General features: G+C 43.2%; 1 protein-coding gene across 7 annotated transcripts in view; it reads right to left on the minus strand.

The window, feature by feature from the left end:
• Nucleotides 1-19,062, minus strand: part of magi1b (membrane associated guanylate kinase, WW and PDZ domain containing 1b) — a 149,216-nt gene extending 130,154 nt beyond the window's left edge. For 4 of the 7 annotated variants that reach the window (XM_053673898.1, XM_053673894.1, XM_053673899.1 and 1 more), the window contains exon 1: nucleotides 18,191-19,062. In XM_053673898.1, coding sequence (XP_053529873.1) covers nucleotides 18,191-18,488 — 298 coding nt within the window. In that variant the 5' untranslated portion in view covers nucleotides 18,489-19,062. The remainder of the gene's footprint in view (nucleotides 1-18,190) is intronic. The other 3 variants (XM_017450268.3, XM_053673895.1, XM_053673897.1) reach the window with 1 other exon arrangement.
• Nucleotides 19,063-22,646: the final 3,584 nt, after the last annotated feature.

A 22,646-nucleotide genomic window follows, 5' to 3' on the forward strand; every position in this document is an offset into this window, starting at 1 on the left:
TGATCGACGGTGTTACGGGCCAAAGTTCTGAAAATATCCTCATCATTTTTATTAAGTACTTCATTTGTACAAAATAATTATTTTGTTCAGAATGTCCAGAGAAAAATACAAGGACAAAGAGAGACCGGAATGGAACGAGAAAGAGACACAAAGAGACAGAGAGAGAGAGAGAGAGAGAGAGAGAGAGAGAGAGAGAGAGAGCTGACCAAGTGCAGCAGCAGACACATGTAAAGATGCAATGCATCAATCAAACAGCAGGCTTGCTCACTCTCTCTCTCTCTCTCTCTCTCTCTCTCTCTCTGTTTCTCTCTCTCTCCATTTCTGCCTCTCTCTCCCCCTTTGTGTGCGTCTCCATTTCTCTTTCTCTCTCAGTCTTGCTATCCGAGTCTCTCTCTCGCTCTCTCTCTCTCTCTGCCTTGCTCTCGCGCTCGCTCGCTCTCTCTCTCTCTCTCTCTGCCTTGCTCTCGCACTCGCTCGCTCTCTCTCTCTCTCTCTCTCTCCCTTGCTCTCGCACTCGCTCGCTCTCTCTCTCTCTCTCTCTGCCTTGCTCTCGCACTCGCTCGCTCGCTCCCTCCCTCTCTCTCTCTCTCTCTCTCTCTCTCTCTCTCTCTCTCTCTCTCTCTCTCTCTCTCTCTCTCTCTCTCTCTCTCTGCTGGGAGGTAGGATAGTGAGAGGAAACGAGAGCGGATAATTCAACATTCTCTTTCTCACACACAAACACACGGATGTGTGCATGGAGGGGCTTTCCCAACTGAGAAACCCAGGCAAAGTTCAGAAACGTTGAAATATGGCTGCAATACCGGCTACCTTCTGCTCCGAGTTCCACCAGCAATGTAATGATCTCCCTCAGCCCCATTCTCTCTCTCTCTCTCTCTCTCTCTCTCTCTCTCTCTCTCTCTCTCATACTCACACAGTTTTCACAGTTGACGCCACGACACGAAAATGGCGTTTTCAAACCGATCCACTTGGGAGAGTGTTTTCGAAAAGCTCCATTTATACTGGACTGAAAACGCCGCGTGGGCGGAGGGTCCAAAACGTAGGGAAACAGATGCGTTTTCAAATTGGGATCCGAATTAACGTGGACGTAGCCTGGATTAGCCTGGAACAAACGACGGAGGTTCTCGCCCCCACTGCCCACTTAACCAAGTGAACTCCGGGCCCTGCCCTCAAAACCACAGTAACCGACCAGCACACGGTGTCCCACACCGCAGCTCCCGTCTCTACTGCACACCGTAAAAACACCAGTTCCTCCGTGTGGAACTTTCAATAAATTAAAAACATCTACAAACACATTTGTAAACCTGAAGCCAGTGGTGTAACTCAGTAGGACTATGAATTTATGGAAACATCAACCGAAGCCATTCGAGTGTGCGTTAGTCAATCGTGTGAACTCTAGAGCTTCAAACTCCTCGCCTCTAATTCCTTCGGCGCAGCCGCGTGGACCGAGTCTGACCCGTGACTGAAGAGAAAGCTTTAAACTGCGCAATTATTTACCGGAAAGTCCGAGAGAATTGGCTGGAGTGGAGAAATGTATTTCATTAAATGCGCTCTCAAAGCAATTTCAGTCTCTGCTGGTCCATTTACAAAAAGTGGACGTAGAGTCTTTTTCTTTTTATGTGACCTCAAAGACAACATTTTACCAATACAGGACTCCAGGCTGTACAGAACTCGTTTTTTTTTATCCCCGCGACTATTTTTTTATTTATTTTTTTTTTTAAAAACAACGAGCTCAAAAAGTATGACATCATCAGTTAGCCTTCCTAACCTCATAAATTTTAGTCCGTTGCAGAAAACCAGCTTCCCGGCGTCGTTTCATTTCCCGTCCTCCGCTTCTGTAAACAACTGGACTACGAGTTGTATTACCTTGAAGAGCTCTTTCGAAACATTCCTGCATGACCGGACACCGAGCAACATGGAGGATGAGGCCGTGTTTACGTTGTAGCTCTGATGCTAAATCGCCAAGGTGTAGGTACAAAAAAAAAAAAAGTTCCTTACTCACATAGTTCCAGATAAACAAATAACGTGACCCAATAACGAACGGACGCTCAATCCTAACAAACTATGATCGACGGCTTCGCTCGGACGCGTATCCGATCCGTGGCTGGGCACGCGAATGGTTAGATTGGAATTTGTGTTTTAACAGCACACTTCACGCCTCGTACGACAGCTGGCTCGTCTCCCACGGACGTACGTCTCTCGGTAACAGCGGTTAAATAAATAAATAAATAAATTTTAAAAACGGGCCGTTCATACTCTCTCTCTGGCTAATCGTGACCGGCTGGCGAGCAGTCCAACGGAATCCTCGACGAAGCATCTCCGGAATAAATTACACGAGCGGTTTCGAGAACGCGGGTCAGATCAGGTCAGGCGTTCGCTCATACTTATGATCTCTAGCGTACGGGTCACAAGTTACAAACACCGTATGAGCTGCGAAGGCAACAGGCTTGTAATGCGAGCCCGAGTTAACGTTTACGTCCTCTATAGACTCGGTTACAGCCAATTAAAAATCTTCCTCAACCGGAAGCCATCACCTGATTGGCTGGCTAAAATATAAAAAAAGAAAAAGAAAAAAAAGCACAACAGGAGATCTTGGCCTAATGCCAAAATGTTATTAGCTAGCCCACCAGGCGAGTAACAGTTCCAAAGTGCTGCCGAGTTTGGGTTGCCTTTAATCTTAACTGACTCGGCTAAAAAGCGGTGATTGACGCACTGTAAACAGTAACGATAACCTAGTTACCGAGTTAAATGCATTAATAATGACTAGGCTAAACACGTTCATGATCGTTATCCGTTATTCTCAGTCTGTACAGGATTTCACAGAGGTTTTATTTATTTGTCTGATCGTTGCAGCCATAAACGCGCGACAGCTATTTTCACATCCTGCAACGCAACTTGTGGCGTTTGTGCTTTTTCTACTGCGGAAAACTATACGGATTGACATGTAACGCGTCCTTATTGGTCACATATACGTTACAGCACAGTGAAATTCTTTTCTTCGCATACTCCAGGAAGTTGTTAGGAAGTTGGGGTCAGAGCGCAGAGATTGGCCTTGCTCAAGAGCCCAACAGTGGCAGCTTGGCAGTGCTGGGGTTTGAACCCCCGACATTCTGATCAGTAACCCAGAGCCTTAACCGTCAAGCCCCCTCTGAATTGGCGAAATCGCAATCGCACGCGATTTTTTCGCGGTGATGTTTGTTGGTAAACGAGACCTTTTAGCTGTACCCGTGTTCGACGCACGTGAATGGAAGAGCGCGTTGGTTGAACGTGTGTTGTGATGACGGTCGTCTTCGGATGCTAATTAACGTGCCTAGCGGAAACGTTTCCCGATCGCGCCGCGGCGGGTGGAAGGATCTGGAACGAGTAGCGCGCGTTAGTGGTGTAGTTACGGCATCGCGGTGCGTCATAATAGTGGAGTTTCGACATAGCGACACGTGAACTTGGTTGGCAAAAGTAAATAAAAGGGTAATGTTCATTTTCTTAGAACCCATTTGCTCGACTACGAATTTAAAAAAACAAAACAAAAAACAACCGATAGCCCGGATACGAAACCTGCGTGTCCAGGGATACTCGTTTGTCCACCTCTTGAAGGAAACAGTGGACATGCATAAGTGTGTTGCATAATTGTGTGTTAGCGTGTGTGTTAGCATGTAGCATAAGAAGGTTCACCACCAGATCCTCAAACACTGAGGCTCTAAAAACAGTGCTCCCTCCTCCTGCTTGTTTTGTAACAGGTGAAATTGTGAAATGTCACGTGTGTGTGCGTGTGTGTGTGTGTGTGTGTAATAAAGGCAGTTTCTCTCCAACCTGTCCGACCGGTTCAGGCAGAAGCGGCAGCTTGTCGGCGACCCACAGGATTGTCTCTGTACAGGATGGCAATCTACAACACTGGCCTGGTTTTTAATGTAGACACTTTCACTTCATGTCAAATGGTAATAAGGAAATGACCGGGAAATAGAACACAGCCAGGCGCACAAGCCTACACGAGCTTCACCTGGTGAAGGGGTCAGTAAGCTTGAGCTTCTAAACTGGAACAGGTCATGATAAAAGGTAAAAAAGCAAGAAATATTACTTAAAATAAATAAATAAACAAAAATTGACATTTTTATGTAGTAGGTGTGTGTCCCAGCGACTCCATTAGTGTCTTTCTCTAGTGTTTACTTGAAGACATCATCCCGTCTCTCCTTCAGAGAACATTTACATTACTACACCGAGACGCACAATGATTAACTCCCATCGGGGGGGTGGGGAGAGACTTGCGGCAGAGAGACGGAGAGATAAAACGGCGAGTGAAGTAAACAAAGGCGTGCTTGTCGGGAGCGGAGACGAAGCCTGAGCGGCGTTAACCGGCAGGGCCGGATTCCTGGCGTTCCAGGACACCGAGATACGTAAACAAGTTACAGGAACCTTCTCCGGTCTCGGCAGTTCTGGTTAAACACTCAGGTGTTATCTGAAACCTAGAAGAACCTCGTAGTGAACGTTTTAAACCACGGTGCCTGACGACTTCCTTACGATGTCTAATCCTTCCACACTCGCGTGTATTTATTTGGAAGACAAATTATTTATTTACTTATTTATTTATTTATTTATCTGACTCACAACAAAGGCAGAATCCAATCACAGCACAGCGACCTCGATTTAACTCCAGAGCCGATCAAGGGTTTACTCGTTACGGATTTGCAATATAGTTTTGTTTTATTTAAATTAAATGTCCCTCTGAATTTCACCTTGAACTTTCATTAGACTTTTGGGGATTTTTTTCTTCTTTTTAGCTAGGTTTTTTTTTTGTTCCAATAATAATTTATGTATTATGGAAGATGTGTTACAGGTGCACTTTTAGTAGTCATAGCCAAACTTTTATCTAAATACATTAATATATTTTATTATTTTCATTATGTTATATGGAAAATATCTCTATCTATCCATCCATCCATCTCTCTCTCTCATATATTATATATATATATATATATATATATATATATATATATATATATATATATATATATATATATTATATATATATATATATATATATATATATATATATATATATATATATATATATATATATATAGGCTTTTTGTAGTATCATCTATAAACTTTGCTCTTTTTTTTCCTGTTTCTTGTTTTAATTTCAATTTGCTACAAAAAGGTGAATTTAAAGGTGAATTCATATAAAGTAAAAAAATTACAATGCAACCTTACATGCAGTAATAAGATCCAATAAACAGTACCTACATATTTGCCAAATAAATAAATAAATAAATAAACATATCTCCCTATATAAACATAAATATAAACATATCTCCAAGGAGATCCAGTCAAAAAAAATTTTAAATCTGCATTCGAGACTACTGTGTGCTTTTGGAATGTAACCATGACGACATCATAAACGACAGATTTAGATTTGATCAGTTTACTTTAGATCAGTGCCGGTGAATTCACTACGCTGAAAAGACCGTGGTTTCGGGTTTACTGAATAAACCTTCATGACATCAGAGTATCTGAAACATAAAGAGGACGCAAAGGGACCCTTCGCAAATCGCTTCATCGTCCGTCATGCCATCGTCTTGCCAGAAAAGTTGCGACCGACAGAAATAAACGGATTGATTTGTCGCGGCTTCCTTTACTCACGGCCCGGAGTTTACGGCCACGGGTAACACCAGAGCAGGAGGAAGGTACAAACTGTGCTGTTATCCACAGAAAATTAAAAAATGAAAACACTTTTGGGGGGGGGGGGGGGGGGGGGGGGGGATGTGTCATTTCTGGTGTAAGCTCTTTAAAAAGAAACGACTCCCATGGAGTTAGAGAGGAGAGGAGACCGGAGAGCTTTAGAAGTGGCCGTTCTTAAAAGTGATGGCAGAATTACAGAGCGTGCCAGCAGATCCTCCGATTTAAACCGACACGCTGTTACGAGACCACATGAGAGACGTTCAGAATAGCATCAAACGTAGACGGCTCTGCTGCCGCACGCGCTCTGTATGGGCTCGGGTTCAAGGAGGGTGTGTGGATCGACGACAGCATGCACAGGGCACATTTTACAAGGTCTGTGTATGCTGCTAAGAACTGCACTGAATTCACTGCTTATTAAAAAAAATGCTATTCACTCACCTAATGCTAATTTAAAAAAAAAACCTTCACAAATTAAAAAACGTAAAAGACTCAAGAAAAGCTCATTTGAAATTCCATTCAACTGACTTTCAGACTTTTATGTATGGACGTGTGTGTGGCCCTGACCCCCGTCATCATGACCTGTCCATCTCATCACTTCTTAACAGCACTCGCCTCACATCGCCATGACATCGGTTGCCACGGTGACAGAGGCAAGACTGAGCGGCACAACCGGCCCCTGATTGCTAATTAATGAGACAGGACTGTGGATTAGCGCGATTAAAAAGGTGTTAATAAGCAGAGAAAGTGATGCGTAAATGAGCGCTAATAGTTAAAAATGAAGGAATTCTCAATGCTTCACAATTAATAATTTATTTATAGTGAAACCGCACGAGTTATAAACGTGGGAAAGAATTGCGCAACCCATTATCTACAGATATTACATAACGTATTCCGTTGGGGGGGTGGGGAGGGGGGGGTCTGTTGTGCAGTTATGGGGGAACGTGTTCTGTACTACAATACTACAGTACATCGGAAATTTAACAGTCGAATAGATTTGTAATAAATTTGAATAAATTTCAATACACGGCAACTTTACCTTTCCTAAACAACGATCCTGGGAAATACTCGTTTCTGATTGGCTGTCAGCTGCTCATACGCGGAATCGCCTCTAATGTAGATCTGGTCCAAAAACGGAATTGCGGTTTGAAATCAGTGCCCTTTAATACTATCGTGTAAACACGCCGGAACGTAACCACGGCGACATGTACAAACAACTAGTTTAGCCTTGGCCTATATTTACGCAACTAATCGAATCGTCTTAATGACGCGATAAGAAATTACTTACGAGCGACGGCGTGTGGAAACGGACGAAGCGAGGTAATGTCCTTCGAGATGTCACCATAGCGACAAACTAATAACAGTAACCTACCGAGACGTGAGAGAGAGCTATATATTCTATACAGTTAGCTGAATAAACTGACGAAGACTTTGCTTTGTTACGAGAAAGCTAAACGTTCATACACGTTGATATAAGCAATACTGCGTCCTGCGGTCAGAAAATCTCTGGACGGCGAATGGAAACGAACGAAGCGAGAAGACGACCTCCGAGGTGCAACCATGGCGACGAATGTATAGAACGTATCGAGATTCATTTTAGAATTGTTTTCTCCTTTCACAGCCTGTTCTCTTTCACAAATAAACCCGTTTATTAGCGTTGAAACAAGCATCCGGAATCGATCGGGTCGCGTTTTAAATTCGCATCGACGATAACGTCTGGGAAGCTACGGGGATCGACGGCCGCGTTTCCGAACACGTCCGCTTCGGAATCATTCGGCGAGCGAAAAAGCGCGTGATCGTAGGCTGGAGGTCGGTGAAGTCCTAAGTACAGATCGACAGTACTTTATAAAAAAAAAAAAAAAAAAAAAAAGTCTCTCGCACTAGATATTCATCTGACTGGAAATTCATTTGGCGGATTCTTCAGGAAAGAAGAGCTGTGCTGAATGACCTGCGACAGTTCTCCACACAAAGCCCAAAATCAGACAAGAGGGACGAGGGGAAAGAAACTGAAGCCTGACAGGAGTCTTTGTGCAATTGTATAAATCCTCCTACACCAAACAGACCTCCATCCTAAAGAAACCTCTCTTTCTTTCTCTTTCACACACTCCCCATCCCAACCTCGTCCCCCTTTCTCTCTTAAGGTCACTCGTGTGGTCGGGATTTTGGCGAACCCATAATTAAAAGGGAACGAAATAGTAACAAAGAAAGGAAACGCCCAGGAGCACCTATACTCTGCGTGCAAATGCTGCAAATCTAAACAACACGTCCCGGAAATGACGAGCTTCCTCGGGAATCGTGGCGGCGAACATTTAAACACCGTTTCTACGGCGGTCAAAAGGCGACGGGCGCACTGTATACGCCTCCGAATATCGTCAGCGACAAAAAGGCCAAGCGAAATGTCTTCGCAGAACGAATAGTACGAGAAGTAGCTGTAACAATGTACAGAGACGTCCTTGATGAAAACCTGCTCCAGAGGACAACGACCCTACGCACACAGCCAAGATAACAGAGGAGTGGCTACAGGACAACTCTGTGAATGTCCTTGACTGGCCCAGCCAGAGCCCAGACTTGAACCCGATTGAACATCTCTGGAGAGATCTGAAAACGGCTGTGCACCGACGCTCCCCATCCAACCTGACGGAGCCTGAGAGGTCCTGCAAAGAAGAATGGGAGAAACTGCCCAAAAACAGGTGTGCCAAGCTTGTAGCATCATACTCAAAAAGACTTGAGGCTGTAATTGGTGCCAAAGTTGCGTCAACAAAGTATTGAGCAAAGGCTGTGAATACTTATGTACATGTGCTTATTTTTTTTAATAAATTTGCAAAGATTTCAAACAAACTTCTTTCACATTGTCATTACGGGGTATTGTTTGTAGAACTTTGGGGCTTCGATGGATTCCCACCTCCGCTCTGTGTATGTGTGGAGTTTGCGTGTTGAAGCGGGGCTTCCTCCTGGTATTCCGGTTTCCAATGACTGGCATTTCCGAATTGTCCATAGTGTATAAATGTGTGTACGATTGTGCCCTGCAATGGGTTGGGTACGGAAGATGGATGGATGGACAAATTAATATCGCATATTATATATATATATATATATATATATATATATATATATATACACACACACACACACACACACACACACACAGCACAAAATGATATTTTTTGTCACACCGAATATTGACTGTTTTATTTACTATTGTTCTATTGTTTACTGCTCTTCACTGTATTTTTTTTTTTTTTTTTTTTTAAATGTGGAAACATTTAATTACATTGTTTTGAAGGCATCTTCACTCGACAGCAGTTCCTCACCTGTGCCTAAAACTTTTGCACAGTATTGTGTGTGTGTGTGTGTGTGTGTGTGTGTGTGTGTGTGTGTGTGTAATATATATATATATATAAAGCTAAATTACACAGATGGCCTCAGACATCCAGACAAATGAGGAGTATTTTGTTTTACTAAACAGAACAATGCACGTTTCTAAATATTGCCTAAAGACTGTTCCCTTATCCATGCATGTGACCTTGCATTGTCCAGATTATGGTTGTGTTTCTGTAAATAGCAACGCTGTTGTTAAAAAGCACAGACTACACTACTTTTCTGTGTGTTGGACAAGTCATATTTCACGCTGTAGCACACAGTGTGTGTGTGTGTGAGAGCGCCAACTATAGTTTCTTTCACGGGTTTCCGAGGTCGCTACTAAAACGGTCCTCTAGTGCGAAACCAAGAGACTCGTTTACTTTTACTTCGACGTCTTTGCAGAAAGCCTCTGATGAATGTTCGTGTCGATCATCAGAAAAAAAATGTATTCCCAAAAAAATAAAAAAAAATTTTTAAAAAAACTGTTCTTGGGAATGAAACCGTTGGAGGCATGTTGCTATGGAAAAATAATCCAGGATGGGATGGTGTAGCGCAGCCCAAAGCAAAATGGAGTTAACATTACCAAGCCAAAAGTGATTTTTTTTCCTATAACGACGCGTCCTGGCGTTTTTAACTCCTCGAACGCCGCAGCGTTTTCCACCACGAGAACGACCCGTCGTAGGGTTTTTCTCCATTTACGGTTAAGTACGATGACGTGGAATGTCCGCAAAGTAGGTTAGCTCCTCTCGTCGCTTACGTTATCGCAGCTATAAACCCTCACCGACTCTCGCAACGTTAATAAGACGGAAAATACGACGCTAATTTATGAGAAACCAAACCGTGAAACGTCCCGAGGACTTCGACTTGGCGGAAAACCCAACGCTACAGCGTCACCGATGATGGTTACAAAGCGCTCGCACTGGAGACTCCTTCAAAAAAAAAAAAAAAAAAAAAAGTGCCTTGAGAGAAACCCATCAACGATGCGCTTTTCTTCATTAAATAACACTTTCAAAATCCGTTGATTACTAGACCTGGATTACGTGTTGCGTTCACCATACGAGTCCCTGTTTAAGCTGTTACCACGGAAACGACAAATCATTAAGGACGAACGCGTATATAATCGCGCGTAAACCCGTGACTTGCTTTGAAGCCGGATTCTCCGGCGGAGCTGCTTTTAGAGAACCTTATTTCAACGCCTTCCTTAAGGAATACGTCGAACGGTTCAGGAATCATTCGGGAATCAACAGCAAGGAGACGATTCCAGATTCGGGACACGAACAAGACGGACGCTAAAACCGTAGCTGTGTGCGGTAGGACTCCTAGAAAAACACGGATCGTGTCCCGACGTAAGTGAAGACATCTTGTGCTTGTATCCTTTCCCCTTCCGTTGGGGGTCTGGAAAAAGATCTTCGGCTCCGCTTCATTATGCCGCAGTCTGCTTTTTAACTCTCTGAGCAGTTTGGACAGGACTTGGACAGAATGTTTATACTGATGAACAGTGTCCAAGTCCTGAAGGGGAAAAGAGAAAGCAGAAGACGCGGGGGAAAGTCTGAAAGTCGGTCATGTGTGTGATAAACGTCATGAAACACGAGACTGAGATAAAGACAAGTGCTTGGGAAAGGGGCGGGTTTAGACCAAGTGGCCTAATAATAGTAATAATAACAATAATAACAATAATAATAATAATAATAATAATAATAATACATCCCTTTTGAAAATTCTCTGTTATCAAAATGCAGTAAGGTTCGACTGAAAGATGGCAAGGCCTCACTCTCTGTAAGCAACAGCAGGAAGCTAATTAGGCCCGATTGAAAAGCAGAGAAGCTCTTCACAGTTCAACTTTCTCACTCAGCAAGAGCCAAATCACACACAAAAGGCGGACGTCTTTTCAACCCCTCAGCGTGTACAAACATGCCGATCGTTCGCGCTTTGCTATTCAACAGAAGGGGACATTCTGGCCCAAATAGTAGTAAATGTTAGACAGGCACAACAAGTGCAAGCCAGAGTCAAGGACAAGCGCTCGGCTTCTTTTTTTTTTTTTAAAAACAACACCGCATCGCTTTTCGGCCTTTTGGCTAAGATCAAGTGTAGTAAACAACATCGCAGTCGGTGTAAACACGAAGCAAAGATAACGGCACGCGCTCTGAGGCCGAAACCAGCGTTTCCGTTTTATCGAAGGAAGCACGGAGTATGTCCTGAAGAGAGGTGACAAAAGGAAGAGGAGAAATGCCGGGATAACTCCTCGTCGTTCCCAACCTCCGACCAGGAAAAACCAAACGGAACGCTTCCTCGTATCGGAATTCCTACTCTGACGCTCGGGATCGCCTCCTCGATCCCAAGTTCCTCCGCGTTCAGCGGGAATCCAAACGGCCGCTCACGGCATCGACGCTACGCGACGCAGAACGTCTCGCCTTTAAAATATGAGTTACGCTCTACGTACAAGTACATGCTTTAGATGGATCGACGTATTCGCTAAAGCTATCAAACACCGGCTATATGGCTCCCTGTTCTGAGGAGGAATTGGCAAGCATTTACAGAAAATCCTAAAGCACACGTTAGCTAATTATTAGCTGTTTGGCTAGCGTACCGATGCAACAGCGCTAGGAAACGTCTCAATTTCTGAAGGATCATACGATAGTAGATGGGATTACGTAAATGATCTGAATCAGAAAGAAATGAGACAAGAGCGTGGAAGATTTACGAGTGGGATAGTCTGTGTGATGATTTCTAACCCGGGGTGATCCTTCAAATCAAGCTCCCAACCGTGGCTCTGTGATAGTCGGAGCATTGCAAACGTCTCGGATGCTAGCGTAGAACCTTATCCGCTAAGCAGCTGGTGTACGGTATATAGTGCATACTGTTTGAACAAGTCATTTTTTTTTAATTTGAGAAAACATGACACCCACAGGGTTAATCCTACTGAGAGCAGGGAACGCTGGGTAGGTTTTCTTGCTCTCGGCTTTTCCGCTGTAATACAAACCGTGGTTGGGTTCAATCCTCTGCTAATTAAACCCAGGTGCTGAAAGGAAACGCGCTACAATCATAATTCCAGCTTTGATACGTGGCTTATGGCTACTCTGAGCAGAAACGTACTGATAAAATGAAAGAAAAAAAAAAAAAAAGACAAAGAGGGGGAAAAAAAAAAGAAAAAAAAAAAAAACCATGATGGGCCTTTGGAGATACTCCTTCCCCGACCGGGTTCAGAGAAAACACCACAACAACAACATCTCATACGATACGGAGTGATCGACGACACGCGAGGACCCTCGAGAACCATTTCCACACGAGACGGAAAGGTGTTTATCGTGTCGGTTACACCAGATCGCATTCTACTAAAGCTTAATCCTCCATGTGCGTCGTCAAAACCCGACGCGTAGGGATTAAAACACTCGGAGAGGCGCCGTTACGGGAAAACAAAATCAACAACAGGTGTGGCGTGATGAAGTCACTGTTACCATCGCGAAGTTGATTATTTCCCCCTATAACAGCAGGGCCTAAAGTGTTTTCCTCCTTCTAGACAACTGCTCGTTTCCCGGGAGAACGACGACTCGGTTCAGTTTTTGTCCATTTATGGCTACGTTTAATGTTGCGGAACATTTGCGAAACAAGTTACAGCAGCTATGAACAGTCCCTCTCTCGAGAGAGAAGTTAATAAGGGACCCCGCGCCAATAAAAAATAAAAATAAGGTAAAAATAAAGTTTATAAGGAAAAACACCAAAACATTTTAAAATGTAAAAATTAAAAAGCAACTTCTGACGTTAACCTGGAAATCGAAACTTAAACCGGTCGGAAAACTTAAAAGTTACAGCATTCGCTCTGCGCCGGCACTGGAGACTCCTTCCAGGACACTATAAACAAACATCCCCTCGCAGAAAATGTCAACATATCAACAACTGCACATGGGGGGGGTTTTTTCCCCATCCGTGGTTACTATAGAAACGAGAGCATACTAGAACGTGTGCATTAAAATAAAGCTGTGATTCGCCTTGTAGCAGGAAATACTGTCAGAGCTGCTGTTATAGAAAATTAACCGGAACCTTCTGACCAATCAGAACTGCGAATTCAACAGCATTCTGGCATGAGCCGAGTTATTACACGATCAAATGTGACTCGGACCCCTCGCCGTGACCCGCGACCCTCCCCGTGATAGCATTTCTCGCTGCTCTGTGCGTTAACGCGACGGGATCTAGCATGATCCCAGAGTAAACAGACGAATCGGGCACGTAAAATAACCCCCCCCCCCCCCCGCGCGCATTCCGGACTCCGGTATCTCCGCGCTAATCCGACCCCGCGGCAGCAAATCCAGCATCCGAGATCGCCCCATCGCCAATCAGGTGGCTTAGGTTAAGAGCGTTGACATGGGATCTCTGTGAAAGAATAGGATCAGAGGATAAGCGCTAATGTGATTTTTTTTCCCCCCACCGCGACTTGGAGACGGAGATCCTGTGCCGAGACAACACCGTTATTGTGAATTATGAACTTTCAAACCGACTCGTGCTGGAATTCCTCCTTCGTGCTCACGTCAGCCTTCGAGGGAAATCTGTGGATCTCTTTTAAACTGCTCGCTTAAATATAAATCGAGGTTTTTATGCCTTTTTATTTATTTATTTATTTATTTATTTATTTATTTTAAATCCAATATGACCAGCACTCCCACCGAGTCGGCGGTGTTATCGGTAACGCTGCAATCAGGCTGGAACAAATTGCTATTAGTTTATTTATTAATTATATGGTTTATTCTTCTAATAAAAAAAATAAATAATAAATAATTTATTTACAATTGTCTCATGAGTGATCACTAAAAGCTGTGAAGAAGCGTCTCGGACGTCGCGCCGAGAGCGCAAGATTTTTCTCATTAACGTTTAAAAACAATGAAAAAATTTAAACATTTTATTATTCTTTAAAAAATTCATTTTAACTAAAATTTTTTGTAATGCTTTTTTTTTTTTTTTTTTTACTTTGTGTGCTGTATTTATACATATAAAATATATTCTAATACATGAATATATTTCAGTTAAACTAATATAGAATTTTTAATGAGATATATTTGTATTTATATATGCATTTTATTTATATATATATATATATATATATATATATATATATATATATATACACATACACATACACACACACACACACACACACCATTAACGTTTGTCAGAGTTATCTAAAAAAAAAACGGATATAAAATTATACAAATATATAAAATATGAATATATTAACATACATTATGTAATACCTTCTTTCTGTAGACGTGTTCCGTTTGCTTGTTTTTGTTTGTTTGTTTGTTTGTTTGAGCACTATATGCTAATAAACACCACGTATCGTGAAAATGTCCGGTATCCTCATCTAGCATTTCTGCCGTATCGTCGTACATTTGATAAACTGCTGCGACGTGTATGTAAATGAATATCGTTTTTGAATATGTGGACGCGTTTTCTCGGAAAGGTCACGTGACCGCACATGCAAACAGTCTCGGTGATTCGAAGCCCGTGCGGCCAGGACGTCATTTGCAAGTCGGTAGGACTTGTCGCGTCCGTAACGTTAGAACAGATCGGCGACGGCGAGAGAGGAGGAGGTCGAGGGTCAGGCGGTATGAAACCGAGAGCGCTACCGTGGTGACTGACGGGACCTCGAGGCTGTCCGGACGAACGATGATGACTCGGTGTTTCTGTGAAAGTTCCCCTCTCGACGGCAACAAAATACCTCCTGATAACTCGTTTTTATTACTTCATTAAGCAGAGGGTTTTAAAAAGGAGAGTCAGCAGAGTGGGAAAATCAATAAAGAGTAAGAGGTGCGTTAGTGAGCCGCACTGCAGCCGCTGCTGGAACACGCAGCCGATACGTACACGACGTTTATTTCCGTGAGTACAGAACATATGGCCAAGGTCAGTTTACTGTATGCCCACCGTGCTGCCACTGCAAACGTCCGTGTGTGTGTGTGTGTGTGTGTGTGTGTGTGCAACAATAAAGCAGGTCCAGCACAGCAGATAAGCAAATCTGAATAAACTGGACTCATGCCTTCAGCATCAGCGTGAAGTTACTCAAGTTTCCTTCGACATGTTGGTCTGCTTCCTCTCCCTCACCTGCTCGTCGGTACACCCTGCTCACACAGATCAGCCTCCACTTCCAAGCGAACGCCGCCATCAAGCCCGTACGTCGCTAGCTGACTGACCCGAACCTCAGCCGTTTGCAGGTTGTACAGTAACGATGTCGTTTCCCCCCCACACTCTTAAAAACAAAGCTTCCTATTAGAAGCCTGATGCCATAGGAGAACCCTTTTAGGTTGTACAAAGAACCTTTAGAGAACCATATATTTACTGGCTGTTTGAAGAACCCACAAATGGGTCTCCACAGCAGTGCCACAAGGAACCATGTTATAAAGTCTAAAAAATATAATAATAATACTAATAATAAATAAAAACAACAACCTTTAGTCAGTGTTTTATGGAAACAAGGTAAGGTGAACTTTTTCCACTCCCACAAAGAACTTTATAGGGTTCACGTGAACCTGTTAAGGGATGATACTTTGAAGAACCAACACACGGCTCTGAAGAACTTGTAATGAAACATTAAGAACTTCTTAAATCTGCAAAGAACCATATAACTCAAGAACCCTACTCGATGAAAAATGGTTCTCGACAAGAAGGAGGTTCTTTGCAGGGCCTACGGTGCTGTAAAGAACCATTGAAGAACCTTAACTTTTAAGAGTGCGCCGACGGGATGCACGACGTTAAAGGGCTCTGCTCGGAACCTACGTGAAGAGTATAGAAGGGGGAACTGTACACAGTGCGAGCTGCCGTGTAGATTTGACGTCACTCTGTAAAATGGGAAGGAACTGCGAAGTGAGAAGACTCGCACGGACGCCTCCGTTACTTCTACGTTGGATTTCTGATCAAAACGGCGTCGGACGTCGCTGGACGACGCCGAGTGAGAAAAGAAGCTCTCGCTCTTTTGTTCCAGACCGCGAAACTCGAGCGATCTCCATTACGTTTGAGAAACCAACTCTTAACTGTTTAGAGGAACGACGGAAATACAGCACCACGCCGACAACACGTGGAAAGCAGAATCGTCAAACACGTCGCTAGTAATATGACACGACGGTGTTTAAACGGTTTTTCAGGGTGGAGCTTTCTGAAGCGAGTCAATAACAAATGTTTGTCCGGAGATAAGACCGCAAACGAATCTTTGCCAAACACGTTTTCTCGATTAGTGAGCAATTTCACCGAAATTCCCAGGCATGGTGAATAAAAGTGAAACTAAACACCAGTTTTTGTGGCTCGGAGACGGAAATGGAAAGAGGCAGCGAGAGAGCGAGAGAGAGAGAGAGAGAGCGAGAGCGAGAGAGAGAGAGAGAGACTGTTGGACCAACTGCCAGTGGCGCTTTGGGAACGTGTACTTGAAGTCGACTGGCTCGTTTCCTGATATTGTCTGAAGCCGTGTGGTGAAACGCGGCCGAATGGGCGTGGCGCTTCAGTCTCCAGCCCTCTCCATAACTTAAACCATGCGATGAGAGAGAAGTCTTCAGGGAGCCGTCAGCGTGCGTCGGCGAGAGAAACCCGACACAATACACGCTCTGTGCTTCCTCCACCTGAGATTTACAGCTCAGTCACTGGCACGCGGCCTGCTGATATGATTTAACACTAAACAGAGCGCTCCCGAGGCTCGTTCGTTCACGACTAGCTTCACGTGACTCGCCGCCTTACGGCAGATTTCTGGGTAGAACGTTCTAGAAGTTGCTTCAAACTATATTATCGATCAGTGGAACTTTACGCATAGTTAAAAGGTGCATGGTAGGTGCAGGTCATGGATTCCCATCCCTGGTCTGGGAGAACCCCTTGTGGTTATATGTAATGAGTTTTCCTGAAAAGGTTCCAAGGAGAGCCTGTTCAAGATGCTAGGAACCTTTGAGTAACCCTTGTAGGTTTCCCCCCCTAATAGTCATGTGTTGGTGATTAAAGGGCCGATAGAAGGGTAGAAAGTACAATCTGAGAAGAAGAAAAAAAAAAACTAAACAAAATCTAGAACCCTTAGAGGTCCTTTATTTCTGTGTCTTCATCTAGTTGGGTTCCCTCTAAAGTGTTATCCTATCTGAAAGAGCTGCAATTAGAAGCCTTTAGGTGTAGGTGATAAAACCTATCAAGAACCCTTAGGGGTTCTTCAGTTGTCACTGTAAACTGTGTTCCTATATTTGTAGTTTTTGCAAAGTGCAGTCTTGGGGGGGTGGGGGGGGGGGGGGGGTTGTAATCAGAAATCTAGAACCTTTAGGTGTTCCTCGGTTGTCCCACTTGGGGGACTTTTATGCCATTTAGGTGAGGTAATAAACAAGCCAATCTAGAACTCGGTTCAGTTGCGCTTCTGTGGGAACCCTCGGGTGTAGTCTTTTCCTATTGGAAAGGGTTAGGGACCCTTAGGGATTTTCCAGAGGTCTGTCTTTGGGAACCTGTATGGGTTCTATGTAATGTGTTATCTGAAAGGGTTCCAAGTAAAACCCTTCTAGGTATAGGTGGTAACACTCAATATTTGTAGTAGGTGTCATTAAATCTAGAACCCTCAGGGGTACTTCAGTCATCACACTGTGGGGAACTGAAATGGGTTCTGTGTAAAGTGTTTTCCAGTTTGAAAGGGTGCCGGGTAGAATCCTTTATGTGTTTTCAGTCGCCCTCCCGGGGAACCTTTATGGGTTCTATGTAAAGTGCTCCAAAGGGAACCCTTTCAGGAATAGGTAATAAAGGTGGTCAATCTAGAACCCTTAGGAGTTCATCACTTATTACCCTAGGGAAACCCTTATGGGTTCTAGGTATTGTAGTGTTGTAGAACCCTTTCAAGTGTAGATGACAAAAGGGACAATCTAGAACCTATCTTCAGTTGTCACTCTGGAAGAACCTGTATGGGTTCTATGTCGTCTCGATCCCTTTTAGAAACTTTATTATTATTATTATTATTATTATTATTATTATTATCATCATCATCATCATCATCATCATCATCATCTTTTATTTATTCTTAAGTGTGTAATAAACAAAAAAAAACCGACCTGGTGTTTGTTGATTACACATTAAGAAGGAAGTTTGTGTTTGTTTACTCCTCAGATCCTGAATAGTAGGCACGAGCCGAAAGTAAGTAAACAGAAGGGCTTGTCCGCACGCGCTGCCTTACCTGGACGGACGGTTTTGAGTCTAACGGCTCCTGTGGAGTTCCTCACGGCGCTCAGCACGTCGTACAGCGGTAATCCGGACACGGGCAGCGTGTTCACCTCCAGCACCAGCTCTCCCTCGGTCAGAGTGCCGTGCTCGTAGCTGATGGAGCCGGGGTCCACGCGGCCCACGCACACGAACTCCCCGTTCTCCGCTCCGCCCTGCAGCCGCACGTTCACGTCCCCGCGCGCGTCCCGTCGCACCGCGCACTCGCTCACTCTCGCGCTCCAGTGATTCTTTTTCTGCACCGCTTTGGACATGATGAGTACAGGAAAAGTGAACAGAAGAGTCCAGAAACAGGTGGTTTTAAATCCTCCCGGTCTCTACCGGTTGTTTCAGACGCGGTAAAGTTTCTTCAGCGCTCTTCCCAACATGAGCGCGTGCGTTTCATTCCCAAACAAACAAACAAACAAACAAACAAACAATTGAAAACAAACAACTCAAGCCATCCTTGAACTTAAATGAAACTCCGTGATTTCAGCAGCTGCTTCTAATTTACATCCGCTTTATTCCTCATCTTCCTCCTCAATCCTCATTACCGTCGAAACGCCTCGCGCACTTTCTTCCCTTCCTTTTTTTTTTTTTTTTAATTCCACAAGTTATTTTTCTCAACCAAAGAGTCGTAAAACTCTTTATTCGTTTCCAGCTCGTTTCTTTTATTCTTCCCTCCCCGGTTAACGCTCCGTTTTACCACGACTCACGGCTCCTTTAACCAGGTACAAGCTCCTCCGTTTGTTTTCGTTAGTAACGCTCTGTGCGGCTCTTCGTGCGTATGCGTGCGCGCGCGCGCGCTTGGATGTAGTTACAGATCGGCTGGAGAGTCCGCGCATGCGCACTGCCTCCCTTCGTAGTCTCGATGGCTCCAATCGCGCGGTCCTAGCGCCCTCCGTTTCAAGCTCAGTTTACAAAACAGAGCAAAGACACCTTTTTCAGTATTACAAGTTTAGCCGTTAGAATCTAATTCTGCGTCCCAGTTCGTCTACTTCTTCTGTACGCTACTCTTTTTTTTTGTGTGTGAAGAAAAAAGTACATAATTTTGAGTGTGGAGCAAAAGAGTGCTCGGACACACTAACAACCCATCACAGGGCACAATCACACACACACACACACACACACACACTACGGACAATTTGGAAATGCCAATCAGCCTACAGTGCCTGGCTTTGGATCCGGGAGGAAACCAGAGTACCCAGAGGAAACCCATGAAGCACAGGGAGAACATGCGAGCTCCGTGTACGCAGCACCAACCCCGGAGGTGTGAGGCAAACGCGCTAACCACCAAGCCACCGTGCCCCTCTATTTTTTTTTTATCTCATTATTGAATTATGATTGATTTTGATATTATTTTATCTTCTGGATCGTGCAAATATACCAAACGATCTTTCTATGAAGAATATCCATAACGCAACCCAAAGTTTGTAGGGAATAAAGACAAAAAGTGCATTTCCGGATAAAATGCAATTAAATCAAAGGCTTTAACTGAATTTGAATTTCGAGTGACACATTTCTAAAAACAAATAAATAAATATCATTTAAAGAATGCAAAAATAAACTAATAATAATAGTAATAAGAATAATTTCACAAGCCAGATATATTAATATTTTAGATCATATTTAATTAATTGATTCATAAATTAATGAAATTAATATTTTATTAATATCATCTATTGGAACACAGCCTGCCCCTCTGCATTTCCATGACCTGAAACATTTAAGGAAAAATCAAGAGGCAGCAATTCACTGAAGGACCAACTTTGAAAAAAATTAAAAATCAATACCGTCGATACCCCAGGTATTCTTTCACCACTGTTGGTCTGACATAACATGTCGAAGAAAACTTGTACCGTACCTGCAGGACCAGTTTAAATTGTCCAAAGAGGAATGTTGACTCAAAGTGAGCATTAGACAATGAGTCTAATCAGGTTCAACCACACTGTCCTCTCTAAGCTTCATGACGTCCACTGTCTCCAGTCCTTCTGCACATGACAGTTCCAGTCTGACAGGTTTAACACACAGCAGGGCCAGTCCATGATGACAGTGATGTTTTCTGGGCTGTGACCAAAACCAATCCACGTTCCACAATATGACGGAAAAGTCAACATGAAGAACGCCTGTTTAACTTCTGATTTAAAAAAAACAAAACAAAACAAAACAAAAAACTCATTATTAATAGATAGAGGAGCCTTTGAAGACAAAATGAAATTAAAACTTTTTTTTATTTTTACATTGTCATGTCTTTGGTCAGATTTCAGTGATATATCTGCATAAATATGACCTAAAACATCGTCGGATTTTTCCAAAAATAGACAAAGAGAACCCAGTTAAACAAATGAGACAAAAATATAATATTTGGTCATTTATTTATTGAGGAAAATGATCCAATATATTTAAGTGGCAAAAGTGTGTGAAGCTCTAGGATTAGCAGTTTAATTTGAAGGTGAAATTAGAGTCAGGTGTTTCCAGTCAATGGGATGACGATCAGGTGTGAGTGAGTGAGCGCCTGGTTTTATTTAAAGAACAGGGATCTATCAGAGTCTGATCTTCACAACACATGTTTGTGGAAGTGTATCATGGCACGAACAAAGGAGATTTCTGAGGACCTCAGAAAAAGAGTTGTTGATGCTCATCAGGCTGGAAAAGGTTACAAAACCGTCTCTAAAGAGTTTAGACTCCACCGATTCACAGTCAGACAGACTGCGTACAAATGGAGGAAATTCAACACTACTGTTACCCTCCCCAGGAGTGGAGACCAACAAAGATCACTCCAAGAGCAAGACGTGTAATAGTCCACGAGATCGCAAAGGAACCCAGGGGAACTTCTAAGCATCTAAAGGCCTCTCTCACATTGGCTAATGTTAATGTTCATGAGCCCACCATCAGGAGAACACTGAACAACAATCGTGTGCATGGCAGGGTTGCAAGGAGAAATTTACTGCTCTCCAAAATGAACATTGCTGCCTGTCTGCAGTTTTCTAAAGATCACGTGGACAAGCCAGAAGTCTGTTGGAAAAATGTTTTGTGGATGGATGAGACCAAAATAGAACCTTTTGTTTTAAATGAGAAGCGTTATGTTTGGAGAAATGAAAACACTGCGTTCCAGCATAACAAGCTTATCCCATCTGTGAAACATGGTGGCGGTAGTGTCATGGTTCGCGCCTGTTTTGCTGCATCTGTGACAGGACGACTTGCCATCATTGATGGAACAATGAATTCTGAAGTATACCAGCGAATACTAAAGGAAAATGTCAGGATGTCTGTCCGTGAACTGAATCTCAAGAGAAAGTGGGTCATGCAGCAAGACAACGACCCTAAACACACAAGTCGTTCTACTAAAGAACGGTTAAAGAAGCATAACGTTAATGTTTTGGAACGGCCGAGTCAAAGTCCTGACCTTAATCCAATAGAAATGTTGTGGAAGAACCTGAAGCGAGCAGTTCATGTGAGGAAACCCACCAACATCCCAGAGTTGAAGCTGTTCTGTACTGAGGAACGGGCTAAAACTCCTCCAAGCCGATGTGCAGGACCGATCAACAGTTACCCCGAACGTTTATCTGCACAAGCGGGTCACACCAGATACTGAAAGCAAACGTTCACATACTTTCACCACTCAGATTGGATCACTTTCCTCAATAAATTAATAAATATAGTATAATATAATAAAGTATATTATTATATATGTCTCATTTCTGTATTTGGGTTCTCTTTTTCTGCTTCTAGGACGTGTCTGAAAACTCTGATGTTGTAGATCATATTTATGCAGAAATGTAGAACAACCTAAAGGTTTCCCAAACTTTCAAGCGCCGCTGCATGTCTTGTTTTGGATAGGATTCTTACTAATTATGCATCTTTTAGACATGATCGATCTTCAAAACTTGGTTTAACCAGCATCACTGTTTAAAGCCAGGTGCTTTAATATGAGATTTTCCTTCTACAGAATCGTCAAGCTCGCGTATGTTATCAGGAGCCACATTTCATATTCCGTAACATAATCATGACCTTGTTTGCTTTTTATGTACTTTTACGTCACGCACTGTACAGCGGCACGACATTATAGGCAAGCGCTTTTATTGTAACGGTTACCTCTGTGCGCTGAATTCATCACCCTCAGCTGCGTCATTATCGCTTGCACAATAGCACTTTAATCATGAGCTATTTGCAAGTCAAATATTCCAGAACAACACCCTTAGAAATTAGTGATTGTTCTCATTTTCCTCATCTTCATGCAGATTAAAATGTGTGTGTGTGATTAAAAGGGGAGTGTGTAAATGTTTCTCTATGTTGTACTGTATATTCTGTGCTCCTTAAAAAAAAAAAAACAACAACACCAAGAATAACACCAACCTTCTGCTTAACATGAAATTTTAAGCCTTAAACCGTGTGGGTTTTCGTGTTTTTTTTTCTTTTCTCCCCAGCAGAGC

This window comes from Ictalurus punctatus, chromosome 21 (assembly GCF_001660625.3).
Source record: "Ictalurus punctatus breed USDA103 chromosome 21, Coco_2.0, whole genome shotgun sequence".
NCBI classification, from domain to species: Eukaryota; Metazoa; Chordata; class Actinopteri; order Siluriformes; family Ictaluridae; genus Ictalurus; species Ictalurus punctatus.